This window comes from Typopeltis vanoorti, chromosome 14, assembly GCF_054136105.1.
Source record: "Typopeltis vanoorti isolate ZY-2024b chromosome 14, IOZ_Tvanoo_1.0, whole genome shotgun sequence".
In the NCBI taxonomy this organism is placed as follows: domain Eukaryota; kingdom Metazoa; phylum Arthropoda; class Arachnida; order Uropygi; family Thelyphonidae; genus Typopeltis; species Typopeltis vanoorti.
Genome location: NC_143562.1, coordinates 95,828,296 through 95,849,227, shown reverse-complemented (window position 1 = coordinate 95,849,227; position 20,932 = coordinate 95,828,296). Strand labels below are relative to the sequence as shown.

Sequence of the window (20,932 nt, the reverse complement as noted above, 5' to 3'; positions counted from 1 at the left end):
GTGTACAAGTTCACATGGAGAGAAGAGGCAAGGAATAAGAAAAGTCTCATTGACTATGTTACTGTTGATAGTGATGTTTTCTCCCTGGTGCAGGACACCAGAGTGTACAGAGGATTTCTTGAGCATAATAAAATTGAATTTCATATTGAAAAGAATAACATGTAAGAAAGTTTTAAAGCGAATAAAAGTTGAGCAACTCTCAGATGTGAACTGTAGACTAAAATACGCAAAGATTATTGAAGAAAAAATGAAAGAGTTTGAGAACAGGAATCAAAACCTTGGAGATTCAGTAGCAAACCTTGAAGAAAACCCTGATTGATTCAGCTAGAGAGGCATGTGGTGAAGTTGTCTGCAAGGATTGAAAAATTAGAACTCCATGGTGGACACAGGAAGTTAAAGAGGCAGTGAAGGAAAAGAAGAAAGCATATCAAAAGTTCCTGGCAAATAAGTCAACTTGTGCTGTTAGAGAATATAGAGACAAATGCAAGAATGCTAAACACTGTGTAAAACTAGCTAAACAAAAGTCATAGGAGGACTTTGGCAAGAATATAGAAAATAAATATCAAGAAGATGGCAAAATATTCTGAGGTTGTTGAAGAAGCTTAGGAATCGAGGAAAGAGTGCTGTAAAAGGAGTTAGAGATGGTAAAGGTGATATGAAAACAGGAGAAAAAGATATCCTTAAAGTATGTAGTAATTACTTTGGAAAACTGCTAAATGAAACAAGCAGTGATGACAGCACAGTGGTAAAAAACACTGACCAGGCATGCAGTCAGGAATACATATCCATACTTGAAGTAGAAAAAGCCATCAAAGGCCTAAAATGTGGAAAGGCAGCAGGAGTAGATGATATTCGACCAGAAATGCTGAAGTATGGTGGTATAAAAGCCTTACAGTGGCTGCACTGCATAGTTCAGAAAGCCTGGACATAGGGACGAATTCTCGATGATTGGAGTAGAGCTCTCATAGTACCCATATATAAAAAGGGAAATAAAACTGATTGTGAGAATTACAGAGGTATTTCCCTACTGAGTGTTCCTGGCAAGATCTATGCAAGTATACTTGAGAGACGGTTGAGAAGAATTGTGGAAGAAAAGCTTGGTGAAGAACAAGCTGGATTCAGGCCAAATAGAGGCTGTCAGGATCAGATCTTCACTTTACGACAAATACTCGAGAAAGCATGGGAATATAACAAAGATCTGTATTTAAGTTTTGTCGATTTGGAAAAGGCATATGACAAGGTGCCAAGAGAGAAGCTATTCAATACGCTGCAGTTATATGGTGTCAATGGGGCATTATATCAAGCAATACTTAGTCTTTATTTGAGTTGTGAGTCAGCAGTTAGAATTGAAGGAAGTACAGGAAGATGGTTTAATGTTAAATCTGGTGTGAGACAAGGATGTACATTATCCCCTCTGTTATTCATTATCTATATGGATCACATTATGAAGGAATGTGGTATTAAACCTGATATCAAAATTGGAGATGTTAATGTCAGCTCTTTGCTTTATGCGGATGATGTTATACTTCTAAATAAATCCGCTACAAGTCTGCAAGATTCTCTGACTAAATTGAATAGCTGTTGTAATAGATATGGTATGAAGGTCAGCAATAAAAAGACAAAGACAATGAAAATAGACAGAATCATTGAAAATGTCAACTGTGTTGTGAATGGAGAACCTGTGGAACAAGTAAAACATTTCAGCTACTTAGGCACAATTTTTACTGAAGATCGTAAACTAAATATAGAAATAGACAGCAGAATCAGCAAAGCTGGTATCGTGGGAAGTCAATTGAATAAATTCATATGGAATAAGAAAGAAATTAGTTGGAACACTAAATTAGCTGTATACAAGACTGTGTTCAAACCAATTTTAACTTATGGATCTGAGAGCTGGGTCAGAAGTAAAACACTTGACCAAAGACTAGAGACCGCAGATATGAGAGTCCTGAGAAAGATTAGAGGCGTGAACAGATGGCATCAGTGGCAATATCATATTAAAAATGAGGATATTAGGAAAGAACTTGACATTGTCAGCATCCAGGAATGCATTAGCAGAGCTAATCTCAGATGGTATGGTCACCTAAATAGAATGGGAGAGGAAAGATTAGCAAAACAAGTGTTCTCTGCCAGGTTGGCAGGCAAACGACCCAGAGGAAGACCAAGATATAGGTGGATTGATACGGTACAAAGTGCCTTAGACGATAGAAATATAAGATCTGATAATGTTGGAGTCTTGACAAGTAACAGACTGATTTGGAGGAAAATTGTAGATAGGAAGTTAGTAATGATGTAATTTTTTCATGTAGTACTGTCATATCCTGTACACCCCTTGAGGGTACTTGGCAGGAATTTGATGATGATGATGATGAGACAATGAAAATAGGCAGAATCATTGAAAATGTCAACTGTGTTGTGAATGGAGAACCTGTGGAACAAGTAAAACATTTCAGCTACTTAGGCACGATTTTTAGCGAAGATGGTAAATTCAATATGGAAATAGACATCAGAATCAGCAAAGCTGGTATGGTGGGAAGTCAATTGAATAAATTCATATGGAATAAGAGAGAAATTAGTCGGAACACTAAATTAGCTGTATACAAGACAGTGCTCAAACCAGTTTTAACTTATGGATCTGAGAGCTGGGTCAGAAGTAAAACGCTTGACCAAAGACTAGAGACCACAGATATGAAAGTCCTGAGAAAGATTAGAGGCATAAACAGATGGCATCAATGGCAATATCATATTATAGATGAGGATATTAGGAAAAAACTTGACATTGTCAGCATCCAGGAATGCGTTAGCAGAGCTAATCTCAGGTGTTATGGTCACCTTGTTTTGCTAATCTTTCCTCTCCCTTAAATAGAATGGGAGAGGAAAGATTAGCAAAACAAGTGTTCTCTGCCATGTTGACAGGAAAACGACCCAGAGGAAGAACAAGATATAGGTGGATTGATACGGTACAAAGTGCCTTAGACGATGGAAATATAAGATCTGGTAATGTTGGAGTATCGACAAGTAACAGACTGATTTGGAGGAAAATTGTAGATAGTAAGTTAGTAAGGATGTAATTTTTTCATGTTGTACTATCATATCCTGTACACCCCCTTGTGGGTACACGGCAGGAATTTGATGATGATGATGATGATGATGGTAGCTTTTCATTTATGATGAAGCCAACTCCTCCAGCTCTTGTAGTGTTATCTAAGGCTCCCAGGAAAATTTGGTTGCCATTGTTCCATTTTGCTGTCAATTCAGAGCTTCTTCAGGTTTCACAGATAGCGAGGACATCAAACTTTACATTTTGCAGTTCTTGAAGCAGGAAATCAATATGGGAGTCAGAAGACAGAGTTCTAGTGTTGAAGGAATCAATAAATAGGGTCGAATTTCCAGATGGTGGTCTGCCTTCCTCTGCGAGATTCTTAGCACCCCCTGCTCTTGCAGATTTCTCACCACCACCTTGGTGGAATTGCAAAGAGCTGCGCAGGACTGGGGGCCTTTTTCTTCTTCTACTTGCTGGCATCTTTACCGTTGTCTACAGCACTTCTCCTGACCTCCTTATTCATTATTCGGAGCTTGGGCTTCCCTCATCCGCCACCCGAGGGACGCGCTTGGTAGGGGTAAGGTTTCCCCCGCCCAAGAATATCATTAATATACAAAATTAAATAACAATGGTCAACGTATAGAACTATGTACTAAAGATGCCAAGGAATTATATTATTGGTTTTATCCTTCATCCAAGTGTAAGCAAAGTTTGTGCATGAAGTCACTTCATGACTGGGTTACTTGTATATAGAGGCCAATGACTTCACATCAATTACTTTAGTGTCCCATAAAGAAACACACATAACCTTACAGACATGTATAATACTATGCATTATGAGAAGAGTCACTACCCAGAGTGGTTTCAACCTTTATTGAGGTCTGATCTGTTGGAGCCAGACCCAGAAGTGATACCAAGGTTGAAGCAATGCAAAAATAATATTTCCATATACAATTAGCCAAATGGAATTGGCCCTTATTATTAAAGTACCCTGGATTAGAGATAGATTTCGAAAATTTTTTCACTTGGTTATACCATCAACTAAATATGCCAAGAAATTATATTCTTAGTTTTATCCTTCATCCAAGTATAAGCAAAGTGACTTCATGCAAAGTTTGCATGAAGTCACTCCACAACTGGGCTACTCCTATATAGAAGCTAATGACTTCATTGAATACAAGTGGCGAAAAGGATTTTGGCTACTTGTGTTCGTTATCACTTCTGGATATGGCTCCCACTGAATGAGACCTCAATAAAGGTCAAACTGGTCTAGGTAGTGGTCCTTCCCATAATGCTATGCATTATGGGAAGGACCACTGTAACTGATGTGAAGTCATTAGTCTGGCCTCTCTATTCAAGTAGCCCAGTCATGAAATGACCTTCACATGCAGACTTTGTTTGTTTACACTTGGATAAAGGATAAAACCAAGAATATAATTTCTTGGCATCTTTAATTTATAGTATAACCAAGCGAAAAAACTTTCAACATATAGAACTGTGTGGTGTTACACCAGTTACCTTCCTTCTATTAACTTTGAACCTTCATTCATTATTCTCTGATACCTGTCAGTAGGTCACTCTGCTATCCACATCACAAGTCTGATTTTCATATTCACCATATTGAATATACAATATTTTCTTTTTGTGCAGAAAATCTTATCTATCCATTTAACACACACACACACACACACACACACACACACACACACACACACACACACACACACACACACACACACACACACAATTTATTCTTCTGACTGTAGGGATAAAGCCAACTAAAGCTTCTTTCAGACATTCTTTGACTACTTTCCATGAACTGATAACACATCAACTGACATGTAAACTAGAATATTCCACTACCATGCAGTTTATCATGAAAAAGCACTCTTCCAGCTGCCATCTTGGTCAATCATAATCATCTACCTTATAGCTAAACCTTTTCTATTCAAAGCTTTTACATGATTTGCCAACTTCCAAGTTAAAACTGCAACTGCATGGATCATTCTCACTAAATGAAAGCAAAACAGCAACCTCATTTATATACAGATTCTCATTATGCTATTACTAAATCCAATATTCTTGTTCACAAATTCCTTCCCTCGCCTACTGCTTAACTTAGTTATCCTTCCCTCATCTTGCATGCTTTCTCCTCACTTTTGGTCTATAATTCAAACTATCCATAGTGATAATACAACTGTATCCATAAAGTTTATCTGTCTAAGCAGTTCAGAATCATGATTAAATCCAGCTGTGTATTTTATTCTGTTAACATCTAACTCACATTAAACCCATTTTTATTGGTTTATTACTCTATTACTATTACTTATTATCAAACAGAATCCCTACTCTGCTTGGACTTAATCTCTCCACAATTATTAGCAATACTTTCCACTTGTTCTGTCCAACCCGAGTGCATTGTGACCATTGCATTCTAAGGATATCTTCTTCCGTTACCAGTTCTCACTGATGTTTATTAGACACAAGTATTCAAAAGAATATAATTTTATTGCTGCAAATTATAATCTGGTAAATACTTGTGTCTAATACATGTTATTATGCCACAAGTGCCATTAAAAATTCATTTAAATCTCACTAATGCCAATCATTTTCAAATCTCCTCATTTACTAATGTTAAAAATTTATCAACTTTTTCCCAATACTTCTGGCATTAGTGAATGTCGTAAACCTTCAATCTTGAAACTACAAATCCTTTCTGCCATCAAAAATAATCTATACATGAAACACACTGCTTCTTTGACACAGTCTGTGCACTGAATCATTTGCAACTGCACACTCCTCAGCTCATTATAGTCATACCTTGTCAACAGGCTTGCAATCCTAAATATTTTGTTATTCTTATTTATCTCATTTAATAAGGTGAAACAAGTAGAATATATGAGTGATATCTTTCACTTGTTCTACCTATTTGACTATAACCTTAGTCACATTATGAATCTTTGTCTCAGAAAAACATGCTTACATTATTTGGTTATCTAACACATCCCTAACTGTAGAATCCCCATACACCACCTTGTCCTCTTCCACCCTTTTCTGTTCTTTTGTACCTTCTTTTATTTTCTCTTATACTTCATCTCCTTTCTTAATTTTCTTGATAATTAATACATAGTTTTCCAGTCTCTACACCAAATTCACCTGGCATCACTGTAGAAATGCCAACCCACCATGGAATTAGAAAGGTAATGGGAACCTACTAAAGTACAAAGTTATGGGAAACCTACTATCACAAGAGCCATTAAAAACTTAAGTTTTTAATGGCTCTTGTGATATAGTAATAATTACTAGAAACACATGGGTACAAGAATTAGACAGGAGTACTTAAAACTTCTGTTTATAGTAAACCCACCTTCACAGGCCATCACATATAACAAGATTCAAATTCACCTCATCATCCATATCAAAACATGGGCATTATCAAATCCTTAATTAATAGAGTATATGATCTCCCCCACCAATCTCTTAATGCTACACAATGACTTCATCTCAGAGAAGAAAAACACACCTGTGACACAAACCCATCTCTACAAACCCTGATCCTGTACATATAGAGTCCCAATTTCATACACTAAAAATCTCTGAATGAATTTCCAAGGTCTTTTAAAGATATAATTTAGTTCCAATTTTCTTCCCTGTTTCAAAAATCTCCTTCTGGTTACGTTTCACAAAGGATAAGCAAGCTTTTATCTCTCCCTTTGGATTGCCTCCACTCTTACTCTGGACAAACAGGATTAGTCATTGAAAACAACTGCAGTAACATCAGTCTTACTGGTCTGAAGTCTGGTACAGCAAGTAGTGGACAATGATGACAACATCCTCAGGTTCAATACACGACTGTCACATTGATGTTAAGTTTGAATGGCTGTTTAAAGAGTGTTGAAGAGCTACTACACTGCCCAAACTTAAATTAGAACAATGGTCTATCCATAGCAAGAATTGGAAGAGTCTCATCCTGATTAATAGCAAGCAATAACTCCCTTTTTTCATTTTATCATTTAAAATTTATTTTAATTATTTATATATCCTTCTTTTCCTCCTTTTATTGTTTTAATTTATTTATTTTTACCATCCACCATATGCTGGCAGTTGAGCAAGTGGCTCATATCTGTGAAATGGAATAATCTTTCATTGTTTATGCTTCACCTTGTGAACTTTTTGTGCACCGATGATGGCCTGCTTAGTTTCAGGCAAAAATATTTTCAATAATAAATTATTAATTCTTGTGCCTATGTGTTTCTAATACTATTCCCACATTATTATTTTCTTCCCTTCTCTTTCACTGTTGTTTGCTAATAGTGTGAAGAATTGTAAAGGATCCTCAATCATCATAAATTCCTCATATGCACCCTCAAGGGATGTACAGAATAATACTGTAATAGTACTACATAATCTTTTTCTCTTCCATTCTGTTTAAGTGACCATACCACCTTAGATTAGCTATGCTCACACATTCCTGAATGCTAAATGTCAAGCTCTTTTTAACATCTCTAGCTTTAATACAATTATGCCAATAATGCTATTTATTCACTCCCTTAATTTTTCTTAGAAATCTCTTATTTGTACTGTGTAATCTTTGATCAGCTGTTATTTCTAATGTGGACAATCAAATCCATAAGAAAAAACTAGTTGGAACACTATGTTATACAATATTAGTTTGACATTTTGGTTAATTACCTTTTATTTAAATTATATTAATTTATTTAAGTGCTTCCCATATCACTTTTGATAATTCTATTATCAATTTCCATATTTAATTTGCCATCTTCATAGTGCCCTTTTTGCCATTGCAAAAGCAGATGATATTGGCAATGCTCCATTCTATTTTGTAAGTTTTGATCTTTTTATTACTGAATTTCATACCAAATTTATTGCAGTTTTTTCCATTTAATAGTGAGTTCTCAAGATTTGTAGTATCTTTATTACATCATCATCAGCATAAACAAACAACTGAGGTTAATATTTCTAATTTAGATATTAACTTTAATGCCATTTTTCTCCCCAAGGTGATTCTAGATGAATAACGAAGATACCATGCTCTGGCCTTAAACCCAATTTTACATCTAATTCACTTCCCATATCTCCCTGCAGACTTACAACTTAAGAATAGTTTATATATATTTCTCTGCACAATTGCATTTTCACCATGCAAATTGTAGAGTGCTTAAAACACTGCATCTGAAAGCTTTCCGGATCAAGAAAACTTACATAGAGATCCTTACTATAGTTTCATGATTGCTCAGGTATTTGCTTAAAGCAAAATCCAGTTTTAACAACTCCTATTTGACCTGAAACCAGTTATTCTTCCCAAGATTTCTATTCTTCATTATTTTTTAGCTTCTTTTTCAGTATGCTGCATAAATTTGAGCTGAAACATTAAGCATGGAAACTTCTCTGTAATTCTCACATTCAGTTTTATTTCCTTTTTAGAAATTGTTAATATAAAGAGTAGACATTTTCACATCTCAACTGTAAACTCAAAGAGGAGCTAAAATGTTTTCTGCGATCAGAATTTCAAAAACACATTGGATAGATAAAGGTATGGTAGACCTACTCTGGAAGAAGAGATCAGCAGCACAAAGGAGTTCAATTGTAATCAGAAAACATTTCATAAATACCATCACTGATATAAGACACATCTGTTCAAGAATCCTATCCATTAGATTTAAAGCAAAAGAAAAGAACCTTTATATTAAAATTGCCCAAATGTATGCACCAGACTATTCTCATGAAGTAGAATATACAGAAATTTTAGGACTACAAGAAGAAATAGATACAAACAATAGAGATATCCTGATAATATTAGGAGATTTTAAAGCAAAAGTTCAGTGATTTTCAGATTCTTACACAGATGTTATGAGAAAATTTAGAATAGAAGAATGACAGGAGAAATGCTACTAAATTTCTGTGAATTAATGGCCTGTTTATCACCAATACAATGTTTTATCATAGGGAAAGTCATAAATACACCTGGATCTCATCCAATGGAAAAATTATGAACTACAGAGACTATATATTAATTAATGAAAGATGGAAAAGCTTGATTAAAAATGTAAAAGGGCCTTAAGAAAATAGATAATGGATGCAGCCCATGAACTCCTTACACCTAAAATAAATAAATTTGCTGAGAAGAAAATAGCACCCAAAGCAAAAATAATAGACATCATGGAAACTCGACAGAAGTAGAAACAATCTGGACAAAACACATCTTGCAATTACTTAAAAATAAGAACATTTACTATCAGGTCCATCATACCACACAAATAAATCAAACAGAATCCAAACCAAAAATACTAGCAGAAGAAATCATCATGGCAATAAAAATCAATGATGGATGAAAAGCTCTGGATAGTATCCCAAAAAAACTGTGGGAGGGATGGGGGGGAGGGAGGCAGGGATGGGGAGAAGGAACTATACAATATCTGAACTATTTAAACAACCTAATATTAGAAAAGAGTAAATTTCCTGATGACTGGAGAGAGAGTCAGTAAAATCATGCCAGTCTGGTTGCCAAGTGGTTAGCACACTTGCTATCCAACCAACATACTGCGGGTTTGAATCTCACTATGGGTATGGATGTTTGTGATGGTCATTTCGTAGAAGATGAAATTCAGTGCCCAGTGTGAGACCACTACCTCGCTTATCAGATGCCTAAAGTGGCTTGAAAGTCCATTTTGTCTCTAAACAGGGTTTCCACCTAAAGACAATCAATACACATCCATAAGATGTTTGTGATTCAAAAGGCCTGCTCAGAAGGTCAATTCTAAAGTAGAGCTCTCATAGTACCATCTATAAAAAGGGAATTAAAACCAGATGTGAGAAATAGAGGTATTTCTCTACTGAGTGTTCCTGGTAATGGAAATATATTTGAGAAACATAAGGGAAGCATGGTGAAGAACAAGCTGCATTCAAGCCAAATAGAGGTTGTCAGGGTGAGATTTTCAGTTTAACACAAGTAGTTGAAAAATCTTGGGAATATTAACAAGGTTCTAGTTATATGATGTAAATGGGACATTACATCAATCAATACACAGTCTCTATTTGAGTTGCACATCAGCTTTTTATCTTCTTCTTCTTTGAGTGCCATCTCCTATCGGAGGTTGGCGACCACCTTGGCAAATTTTGAGCGATTCTCAGCTATTCTGAGCAGTCTCTCAGAGTTCATACCAGTCCACTGTCTGATATCTGCCAGCCAAGATTTTCTTCGTCTTCCTTGTCCTCTTCTTCCATTTTTCATTACGAAGTAGGTGACCAAGATATGCAGTTTTCCTTCTTTTTATGGTATCTAAAAGTTCACGTGATTTCCCCATTTGTTCCAATACTTCCTGATTGGACGTTTTTGCTTCAAGTTTTTATTGATGTTTTCTTCAAGGTCCAAGTTTCTGCACCGTACAGCAGTACAGACCATACATAGCATTTAACCATGCGTACTCTAAGCTCTAAGTTTAAACTGTGGTTACACAGTGTTGATTTCATCAAGAGAAAATTTTTTCTTGCCATTTCAATTCTAACTTTTATTTCCATTTCTGAATTGCAATCTTCATTTAACCAGCATCTGAGATATTTAAACTTTGCCACTCTTTCTATTTGTTTCCTATTTAAAGAAAGTGCTAAATTAAGAATTGGTTTCTTACTTATGACCATGAATTTTATCAAACGCCATAATTATATAATAAATCTATTACACACATGCAAAGGTATAACTTACCTCCTCTTCTACAGCCAGGTATTCCTTATCATCACAGCCGAGGTCTACCAGAACTGTACCAGGAGTGTTTAACACAAAAAACGTTGAAGCTTAAAAAAAAATAGCTGTCTCTTATCACATACTTTCAATGAAAGAAAGAAATACAAATTATTATTATTTTATCATTCTTTAATAATCAACATTGGCAACTATGAATATAGTTATTTTTAATTTAGTATAATCAAGCAAACAAATCAAAGTTTAGCTTGAACAGAAGTAAAACTGTGAAGCCATTCTAAATGATAATATGATATGAAATACTGCATTATTAACTAGAACAAAGATTAGTGAAAATATCACTAAAGGCATGAAGCAATGGACTACAAGAAGATAATGAATAATAGCAGCAATTAATACTAGAAAGTTGCATAAATAAGAGAAGTGAGATAGTTAAACTGGCATTTGTATCATAGAAGTCAAAAAGATCTATTCATCTGTGAGATGAATAATCTCAGAAGTCAAAAGGATTGGGAAAAGATGACATATTATATGGCACTGGTGAATTAATCATGTGATGATAATAAAAAATAATATTGAATGAAAATGAAAATTTGACAACAGGCAGAGAACTTATTGCTTTTCTCTATCAGTGAGTCAGAGCAAGGCAGAAATTGTCCTTCACCTATCAAGCAATGGTTGACAGTGGACATCTAGAATTGCTGATTCCCTATAGACAAATAGATACAATAGAATTCTGCACTGTAGCAACAGAGAGGCACCTTACAGGATCAAATCTGATAACAGTTTTTTGCCAATTACACATAAAATGAAAGTGAAAGAATCAAGTGTGTCAAGAAGTCTGATTGTATTCATAATTGTCAAACTATGTGGATTGATTTTATATATGTTACTGAATAAATGGAATTACTAACACGCGTTTACATGTAGAAAAAGTCTCTTTTTTATAATCTGAAATTCCACCTTGCTGGATATATAATTATGTATAATTACATAAATATGATTAAAACTTGAAGCAAATATATAATTTATGATTTAAGCTGACTTTCAGATAAACTGTTTCTAATGGAGATGAATAAATAAGTCTTGTTTAGTATACTGTACTGTAATACAGTAAAAGTAAACTCCATAATTTCATAAAAAATATCTCAAATGCAAAAGAAATGAACCAATCACTGAGAAATCAATAGGCTGATTGCAATTTAGAGGTGGTTATTTTGCTGATATTTTTGTTAGTGATACTGTTAACTTGCATTTCAGAATAATTTAACATTTTCAACACAAAGTCCTTTTTTAAAATGCAGGCAATTTCTTGCTTTCTGAGTGATTAGCTCACCTTTGAGCCTTTCTTTATCATACATTACTGTATTTTTAAAAAAAAAAAAAAAAAAAAAAGATGAAGCAGAGAAATCAATGAATCAAAATTGGTAGTAGCAGCATCTATGATCTCTTTCTTCTACTTCCCATCCATAGTTCCACAGTACTGAAAGCATAAACAAAGTCAGAAACAATTCTATTCTAAATCTGATGAAATCTGAGGTCCTCTTTAGGTTCCACTAATCAATCAAATTTTAGTGAAAGATGCAAGCTGCAGAGATTTCTGAAAGGTTGGAGAAGCAACTCTATACTCCTCCATTTTAGTCTTGGATTGAAGCAATTATATTCTAAATTTCACCACAAACAGCTGAATGATGTGACCTGTAGAGATGTCTGTGAACAAAGCATCTCTCACCATTCAGTCCAACTGGACTGAAATTCTTAGAGGAATGTTAAGCAATGTAAGACAAAACTAATTTCTAATGTTACTGGAAATGGCTGAACAGTGTAACTTAGAGAGCTGTTTGTATAAAAAAATTATCCTGTGTAAAATTAAATGTAAAAAATAACCATTCTGCAAATTTTACTGAAAACAGTTGAACAATGAAACCTGCAGAGTATCTGCAAACTGGCTGAATGGTGTGAACTGTAAGGACGTTTTACATAGGATGTGGATCGCTTCTCCCATAATCCCATGTATGTTTGCCTGAGAAGTCTGAATTCTCAGGGGAGAATCAAGTAAGAAACAACTATACTCCAAAATTAGTCAAAGAAGATTAGATGATATGATCTAGAGAGAGAAAGCAGCCTCCCTCCATTTCAGTCTTAACTAAGATGGATTTTTCAAGGTACTTTAAACAGATTACAATACAAAATCTTCCAATATTGTTAAATCTGTTGAAAGACACAACTTGTAGAGGTATTCTCAGTAGTTCTCACTGAGGAAGGACAATTCTTCATTTTTTTTTTTTTTGGTATTTTCAATGCTCTAGTTTAATTAATTGGACTTAATGCTTCACATTTGGCAGGCCATTTTGTTATAAAAAACGTGGAATAACTAAAAATTCACACGTATACCACAGTAATTAAATTTTAATAATATGTAGATATTTCCTCTTTAAGCATCTTAAGACATCATCAGTACAGTAGCAGGTTTTTGAGGACTTTTAAAAAAAAAGCAGTAATTTTTTTTAAATCCTCAAACATACTACTGTACACATAGAGGAATTCCAATGTAAGCATACACTAAACCGTTCCTTTCAATGTAATTCCTAGTATTGTTTGTAATAACTGTACTGATGATGTCTTAAGATACTTAAAGATAAAATATCTACATATTATTAAAATTTAATTACTCTGGTATATGTGTGAATTTTTAGTTATGAATACTCCACAGGTTTCATTATATAATAGAAAATATGGAGTGTTTGTTCTTTTGAAAGAATTATGTACAGTAGATTACAGCAATACAAATGTGTATGTCTCTTAGATGCCTATCGACTGCAAGTGGTCATAAATTTTAAAATTGAACATGAAGCACCAAACTTTAATCGTAGATGTATATATTCCTGAGAACTGAGTCTTACACTTCTCAGTACAAAAGAAAATAATTTAGTAATTCCAAAATACGTTAATTGAAGGGAAGAGCTTCCATGGCTCAGTTGGTATTGTAAAGATTAAAGATGCAGTTTGGCTAGAAAGGTGGGGGTTTGAATCCCATCTAGGAAGTGAACTTTTATCAGGGCATATCAAGTGAAGGTGAGTTAGCTGGTGTCATATAGAGATGACAACATCATTCTTCCTGTAAAATTGGGTATTTCATCCCACAAAACACGAAAACCAGTCAGAAGAAGGTATGTGGTTTACAGACATAGCAGACAATCCAGATAGGATTATCTACTTTATCATAAGCAGTAATCAGGCTTGTAAGAAGCCAGAATACTTGGCTGTGACGGACAACTGAGCCTAGCATGAAAGGGAAGATGAAATTAATTAAAGGAAGAATATACAATATACAAAGATTTGGTTCAACAAGAAGTATTTCATTCTAAAAAAAAATTAAATAAACGAACATAAAAAAATACACCTATAACTGGACATGAAACAATCAAAAGAAAAGTTTAAACTACTCTAATGTGCTTACCTTCAAATCACATTTATTATTTATTTGTATGTTTTGTGTCAATTAATATAACCAAATCTTGCTACGATGAAATTGAGAAATCATGTGAATAGTTGTAGAAAGTTTTTTTTGTTTGATCAAAAGTAAATTATACTATACAAGAAGTCCTAGTCTTGTTTTAACCTTCCAAACAGCCAGGATGTCTATAGACGTCCAACTAAATCTGGATATGATTCAGCCCACCTGTTTAAAGAACCAGGATAAGAAGTGCAATTTGACCATCCTGTCCATTAGAAGGTGTGATAAACCCTCATGCTGAAGGGAACGGTTAATCGGATTATCTCACATTCGTAGCTACCTCTCAGTTGCCTATAACAAGAAATGCACATCCTTGTTCTATGCTGGTTATCTGGATTTTAGTTATATAGGATAGACTAAAAATAGAGAAATTATTTATATTTTTGTTTTCTCCTTTTATTGAACAATATAATTTTAATTTCTGGACAAAATAAAGGTCTCGCATAATTTCTTCACTTAAATATTGCCTTTCCTTGGAGAACCAATTTCATTTTTAATTTTTTTGCGCTAATTTTTTTCTAATCACTTTCTAGACAAAACATTATTCTTTGTTCTCGAAGAAATTAATTCACGATAATTATTTGAAATATTCTTTTACAAAAAAAAAAAAAGAAAACCGGCTGCTGATGTTCCAGATTATATTATTTTTATTTTTGTACAAAACCATCGAAATCGAATAATTCTTCACAGATTTCCTTTAGGACACGCTGGAGCAACTTTGCTTTATAGAGAATAACGTGAAATTCTTTAATCATATCACTAAATTTTTTCTTTATATTATATAGCAATCTACTGTTCTTTGTACTTTCACTTTCTTGGTTTCCCTGTATAATTGGTCATTACAAAATGAAATTAACAGTTATAGATATTTACTGCATAATTCAGATATTTTATTCTCCAATTTTTAAAGTAAGCGATACATTTGCTTATTTTTATCATTCAAAATATGTATATCAAATGCATCAAATGTGAAATTTCATTTCCTTTCACAATACAAATGAACTTTATTTCAACTTTGATAGCATCACCCCCCCCTCCCGTCTAGACATCCGAAAGCTGTTATGAAACATAGGTACAGTTTTTATTTCATTCGTGATTTTTCCATAATAATTGTTCCACATAACATTTAATTTTTTCGACACAGAAACTAAGTTTTGATTATTATAAATTTGCAAATTATAAATAAGAAAATATACATATTATTTCCCTATTATTATAAATCAGGAAGTTATGTGATGTTGGCTAATAGGGGAAATTAATATTTAAAAACACTGTTATCCTACAAATGCAATATCAGAATATGCTTCGAATGTCTGCTAATCAATCAGAAAGATGGAAAAACAGAACAAGGAATTTCTGCCTGTAAAATATTCAGTTATTGCACGAGGTACTTTAATGTGCTGCCTTCTGGGCATGTTCTTTTGATCTGGTTCCCAGTGGTGGGGGGAGTTGGTAATCTTCGTTAGTCTACAACTTGTTACTGCAGAAAGGAATATTAGAAAGTATACCCAATATACAATTCATTTGTGAGATGGCAAGCAAGAGCAGCAACAGCAATAGCAGTAATTTTTTTCAAGATAATTATCAAATAAATTAGAATTTTTCGATAATAAAAGTGAAACTGATCACTATAATAAAGAAATCATTTTTGGCATAAATACTTCATCAGCCTGTAAAAGAAATGTCAGTTTTACTGTGTTAGGATATCTGAACAACAGAAAACGAAACAAGACATTTTTGCTTGAGGCAATTAAGTGCGACTTCTAGGAAACTTTCTGTCTTGTGTTTCTCAAAAGGTAATCTAAGACTTTTAGCTTTTCCTCTAGGTAAGAGGATTATTGTCCAGCATTTCTAAGACGTATTTCAGAAATAGCAATCAGCAGAAATAGAAGTAGTAATATTTAGATTTTTGAAAAAAAAAAAAAAAAAAAATAAATAACACAATTGAAATTTCTTTGTGTGGGTCTTACATGTTGAAAATACAGCATAGTATTTCTAAATCTTAGAATAATTTCAGCAGACTGCTGATTTCAGATTCAAAGAAAGAGTACAGAATTAGAAGCTTCGATATACAACAATATTATTGCTTTATTTCTTTTGTCAAAACGGTAAACTGAAATAAGAGATTTTGAATACCGTCTGAAAGCTATAGAAATTTAAAGTAGTTATGCAACTCAGTTCCAGGACAGGAGGGGGGGGGGTTGCAGTAAAAAATCCTAAAAATGAGCATAAATTTTTAATCATTCCATACAGGATATCCTTCCTATTATATTTTCAACATATCTACAGTGGTTAAGCACTGGATATTATAGTAATGTGCATCATAAAAAAAAAAAAAAACCTCTGTTGCAATTTTCAGCAAAAGAAGAAGGCAAAGAGTCTCTGATAAAATACCATTAGGTATAAATTTTTGATGCTAAAAAAGATACAATATCGGAAACTGAGTAATGCAGTTTATAATCATTTGTTGTTCATAAAAAAAAAATCATTCCTGAAATTGAAATGTGACAATCCATATAAAGTATTTTGCAAAGAAAGAAAGCAAAATGTCATATCATATTTATTTCACTAAATGTTATTTAAAAATATAAATATTTGACAAAATATTTTAAACGTAAACAAACAAACATTTGAAAATTCGCGAAAAAGAATCTATACTGTCAGTAAAGTGGAGGAAATTAACTATTACTAAAGTATATTCATTGCAAAGGCTGATCTATGGTCATTTCAGGATTAATTATTTATTTTGGCAGTGTGAAACTTCTATTTTTGGAAAGAGACACAAGAAATAAATTGTTCAGCAAAAAAAAAAAAAAAAAAAAAAAAAAAAAAAAAAAAAAAAAAAAACCGATCAAATATCCTAGTACAGTGAAGAAAATTCGAAGTAACAGAGTACATGTAAAGACAAGTGACACAAAAGTCGCTCGACCACAGTTAATCCGCTAATGGCTCTCAAATCGCCATTAAGGGATTAACAGCGGAGGAGGGTAAATACTTGATAAAAGATAGAATGCCGATGAAGTTTTGATCCATGAAAAAGTCTGGGGTAGTCTTGCTATTTCATCCACCTTGGCCGGTAGGAGGGTTAATCCTTTACTGAGCATAAGCAAACAAAGCTTGTATGTGAAGTCACCAGCTTCTTTATAATGAGATATCCAATGTGACATCATATTGGTGGAATTAAGCTAGAAGAAACCGACCAGGCCAAGGATCCTGGTGTTTTTAGTAGATAGGATGTTGAAGTTCAAGAGCTATATAAGCAAAGGTTGCAAATGCAATTAGGATGATAATGGCAATACTGAAATAAACCTTGACATTTAAGGATAAGGAAGTCACTTTGTCTTTGTACAAGACTTTGATATGACCTCACTTGGACTATTATGCACAGATCTGGTCTCCTGATTTCCATGGTGATGCTGATAGTAGAGAGAGAGTGCAAAGATGATATCAAGATTGTGGAATACAGATTATGAAGACAGATTGAGAAGTTACATATTTCTGAAAGGGTAATACAGGATACCAGATGGATTTTTCATTTTATGGATAGTAGGGAGAGGACTAAAGGGTATCCAGGGAAGCTGAGAATGAATGCAGTCCAGAAGGGATGAGCTAGATTTTTTTTTCCCCTCGTAGAGTTGTGCATGACTGGAATGGATTGCCTTTGGAGGTACTGTGAATGAATTCAAGAAAAGGTATGACAGCTGATGTATGGCCATCACTGACAAGTCCCTGAATGGCTCTCTTAATAATAAAGGATTAAAACAAGAATGTAACTTCTTGTCTAGTAAAACTGAATTTAAAATGTGAAAAATTTGTTATAGAGGAAAATCTGCTATACTGAATTTTCTTTTGAATAGCACTGTGTTCTCTGGGAGTTTGGACAAGAAGTTACAAGCACTTTTTTAGCTGTTGACTATAATGAGTTTGTTATAATGATATCTGATATAGGGAGAGATGACTGTATATTACTGTTTTTAGATTGCTGCCTCATTAGATCCCCAGATGGAATTTGTGAAGAAATTTGTAAAAACATCTCCTAAAAAGTCCAATTTTACAGTACAATATATCCACATAGACACATCTTCCAGACAGTCAAAGACTAGGCATTATCAAGACCAATTCATAAAAATAACATTATTTGCTATAATAATTTCTTGACACACAAACAATCATATTCTGTGTGGTTTGAGTCCAAAAATAATTCAAGGTTCTACAAATTCATAAGGAAATGAATTACACTATGAATTTGTGTAAAAATACATATCCTGTATATGTTTTTCAAGTGTTCATGCTTAAAGATAAAATTCATACATGTTCCCTCCTAGATCTAAATCAAATTCCTTGTTCTTCATCCTAAACCATTATATGAAAACCAAACACACTGCTGAAATAAGGAGGGAGGAATACATTGATTATATTACTTGACCAGACTTCCTATGTTGAAGGTGATGTATGGCCATCACCTTCAACATAGGAAGAGGTGCGATGTGATGAATGCAACTATAAAAGCTGGTATCCACAACTCTGGTATCACACAAAAGTAAACATTAGATTTTAAAAAAATCAAAATGTTTCTGTTGTAGATAATATTTCCTATATCTGAGTTATGGGGTGCTTAAGGGTCAAAGCTGTATAACTGAGAGGAGACCTCCACATAGCCTTTAAAGGAATGCAGAGAACCGACCAGGGCTTCTGACCTAATGTCCAATCCTCACCTTCTCGTGGTGCACCCTGTTGGGTATCTACTTTGATACTGAACGAACGAGGATGGGCTGGCAATTTGGGATTTAGCCGACCAAATTGTATTCTTATTGGTTAAACCAAAATAAAAAATGATGGTACAACATGACAAAATTTCATGCCGGCTGGGGCGTCGCCCGATTAAACAAGGCCCCCGTTGTTTTCGCCAGGGAACCAGGGCGAACAGCGAAAAGTCAGCTACTGGAACAAATCTGAAAACAAACCCCAACTCAACATCACCAGAGTTAAAGATCGGTACTATCAACGTAAGAAGCCTGAATGGCAAAGAAATGGAGCTAGCTGAGGAATTAGATAAGTACCAGATCGACATAATAGGGGTGACTGAAACAAAAAAGACCAAAACTGGTGAGATCTTTCTGAGCAATAAATACAAAATGTTATATTCAGGCAATAACAATCAAGGAAAAGAAGGAGTAGCCATAGTATTCAACACAAAATACGAGGCTAATCTTCTTGAATGGCAGTCAGTCTCAAGTAGAGTAATGTGGGCAAATATGAGAATGGGGAACTGGACAATGAGACTTATTTGTGCCTATGGTCCCACAGAAGGTTCTACTAAGGTAGAAGTGGAGGAATTTTTTGAGGCTTTAGAAAAAGCAACTGACACAATGAAAAAGGAAAAGTTGGTCCTTGTTGGGGATCTAAATAGTAGAGTAGGAAATGATTGCGAGACATACAAAAATATTTTGGGAAAATTTGGAGAAAAGAGCAAAGCTAATAATAATGGCAAATATCTGTTGGATTTCTGCTCAGGACATGGACTGGTTATTACTAACACCATGTTCCAACATAAAAATGTGCACAAATTCACATGGAGAGAAGAGGCTAGGAATAAGAAAAGTCTCATTGACTATGTTATTGTTGATAGTGATGTTTTCTCCCTGGTGCAGGACACCAGAGTGTACAGAGGATTTGAAATTGGAAGTGATCACTATTTAGTCTTGAGCAGAATAAAATTGAATTTCATATTGAAAAGAATAACATGTAAGAAAGTTTTAAAGCGAATAAAAGTTGAGCAGCTCTCAGATGTAAACTGTAGACTAAAATACAGAAATATTATTGAAAAGAAAATGAAAGAGTTTGAGAACAGGAATCAAACCTTGGAGATTCAGTGGCAAACTCTGAAGGAAACATTGATTGATTCTGCCAGAGAGGCATGTGGTGAGGTTGTGTGCAAAGATAAAAAAATCAGAACTCCCTGGTGGACACAGGAAGTTAAAGAGGCAGTGAAGGAAAAGAAGAAAGCATATCAAAAGTTCCTGGCAAATAAGTCAGCTTTTACTCTTACAGAATACAGAGACAAATGTAAGAAAGCTAAACAGTGTGTAAAACTAGCTAAACAAAAGTCATGGGAGGACTTTGGCAAGAATATAGAAAATAAATATCAAGAAGGTGGCAAAATATTCTGGAGGTTGTTGAAGAAGCTTAGGAATGGAGGAAAGAGTGCTGTAAAAGGAATTAGAGATGATAAAGGTGAAATGAAAACAGGAGAAAAAGATATCCTTGAAGTATGGAGTAATTACTTTGAAAAACTGCTAAATGAAACAAGCAGTGATGACAGCACAGTGATAAAAAACACTGACCAGGCATGCAGTCAGGAATACATATCCATACTTGAAGTAGAAAAAGCCATCAAAGGCTTGAAATGTGGAAAGGCAGCAGGAGTAGATGATATTCGACCAGAAATGCTGAAGTATGGTGGTATAAGAGTCTTACAGTGGCTGCACTGCATAGTTCAGAAAGCCTGGACAGAGGGACGAATTCCCGATGATTGGAGTAGAGCTCTCATAGTACCAATATATAAAAAGGGAAATAAAACTGAATGTGAGAATTACAGAGGTATTTCCCTACTGAGTGTTCCTGGCAAGATCTATGCAAGTATACTTGAGAA

The 20,932-nt window shown here is 34.3% G+C and overlaps 1 protein-coding gene across 1 annotated transcript in view; it reads right to left on the bottom strand.

Annotated features, from left to right (window-relative positions):
- The window catches only part of Tnks (tankyrase), a 443,661-nt gene that overhangs the window by 116,516 nt on the left and 306,213 nt on the right, over positions 1 to 20,932 (bottom strand). Inside the window, exon 23 of the mRNA XM_090403559.1 lies at positions 10,767 to 10,855. Within this exon, the coding sequence (XP_090259685.1) occupies positions 10,767 to 10,855 (89 nt within the window). The remainder of the gene's footprint in view (positions 1 to 10,766; positions 10,856 to 20,932) is intronic.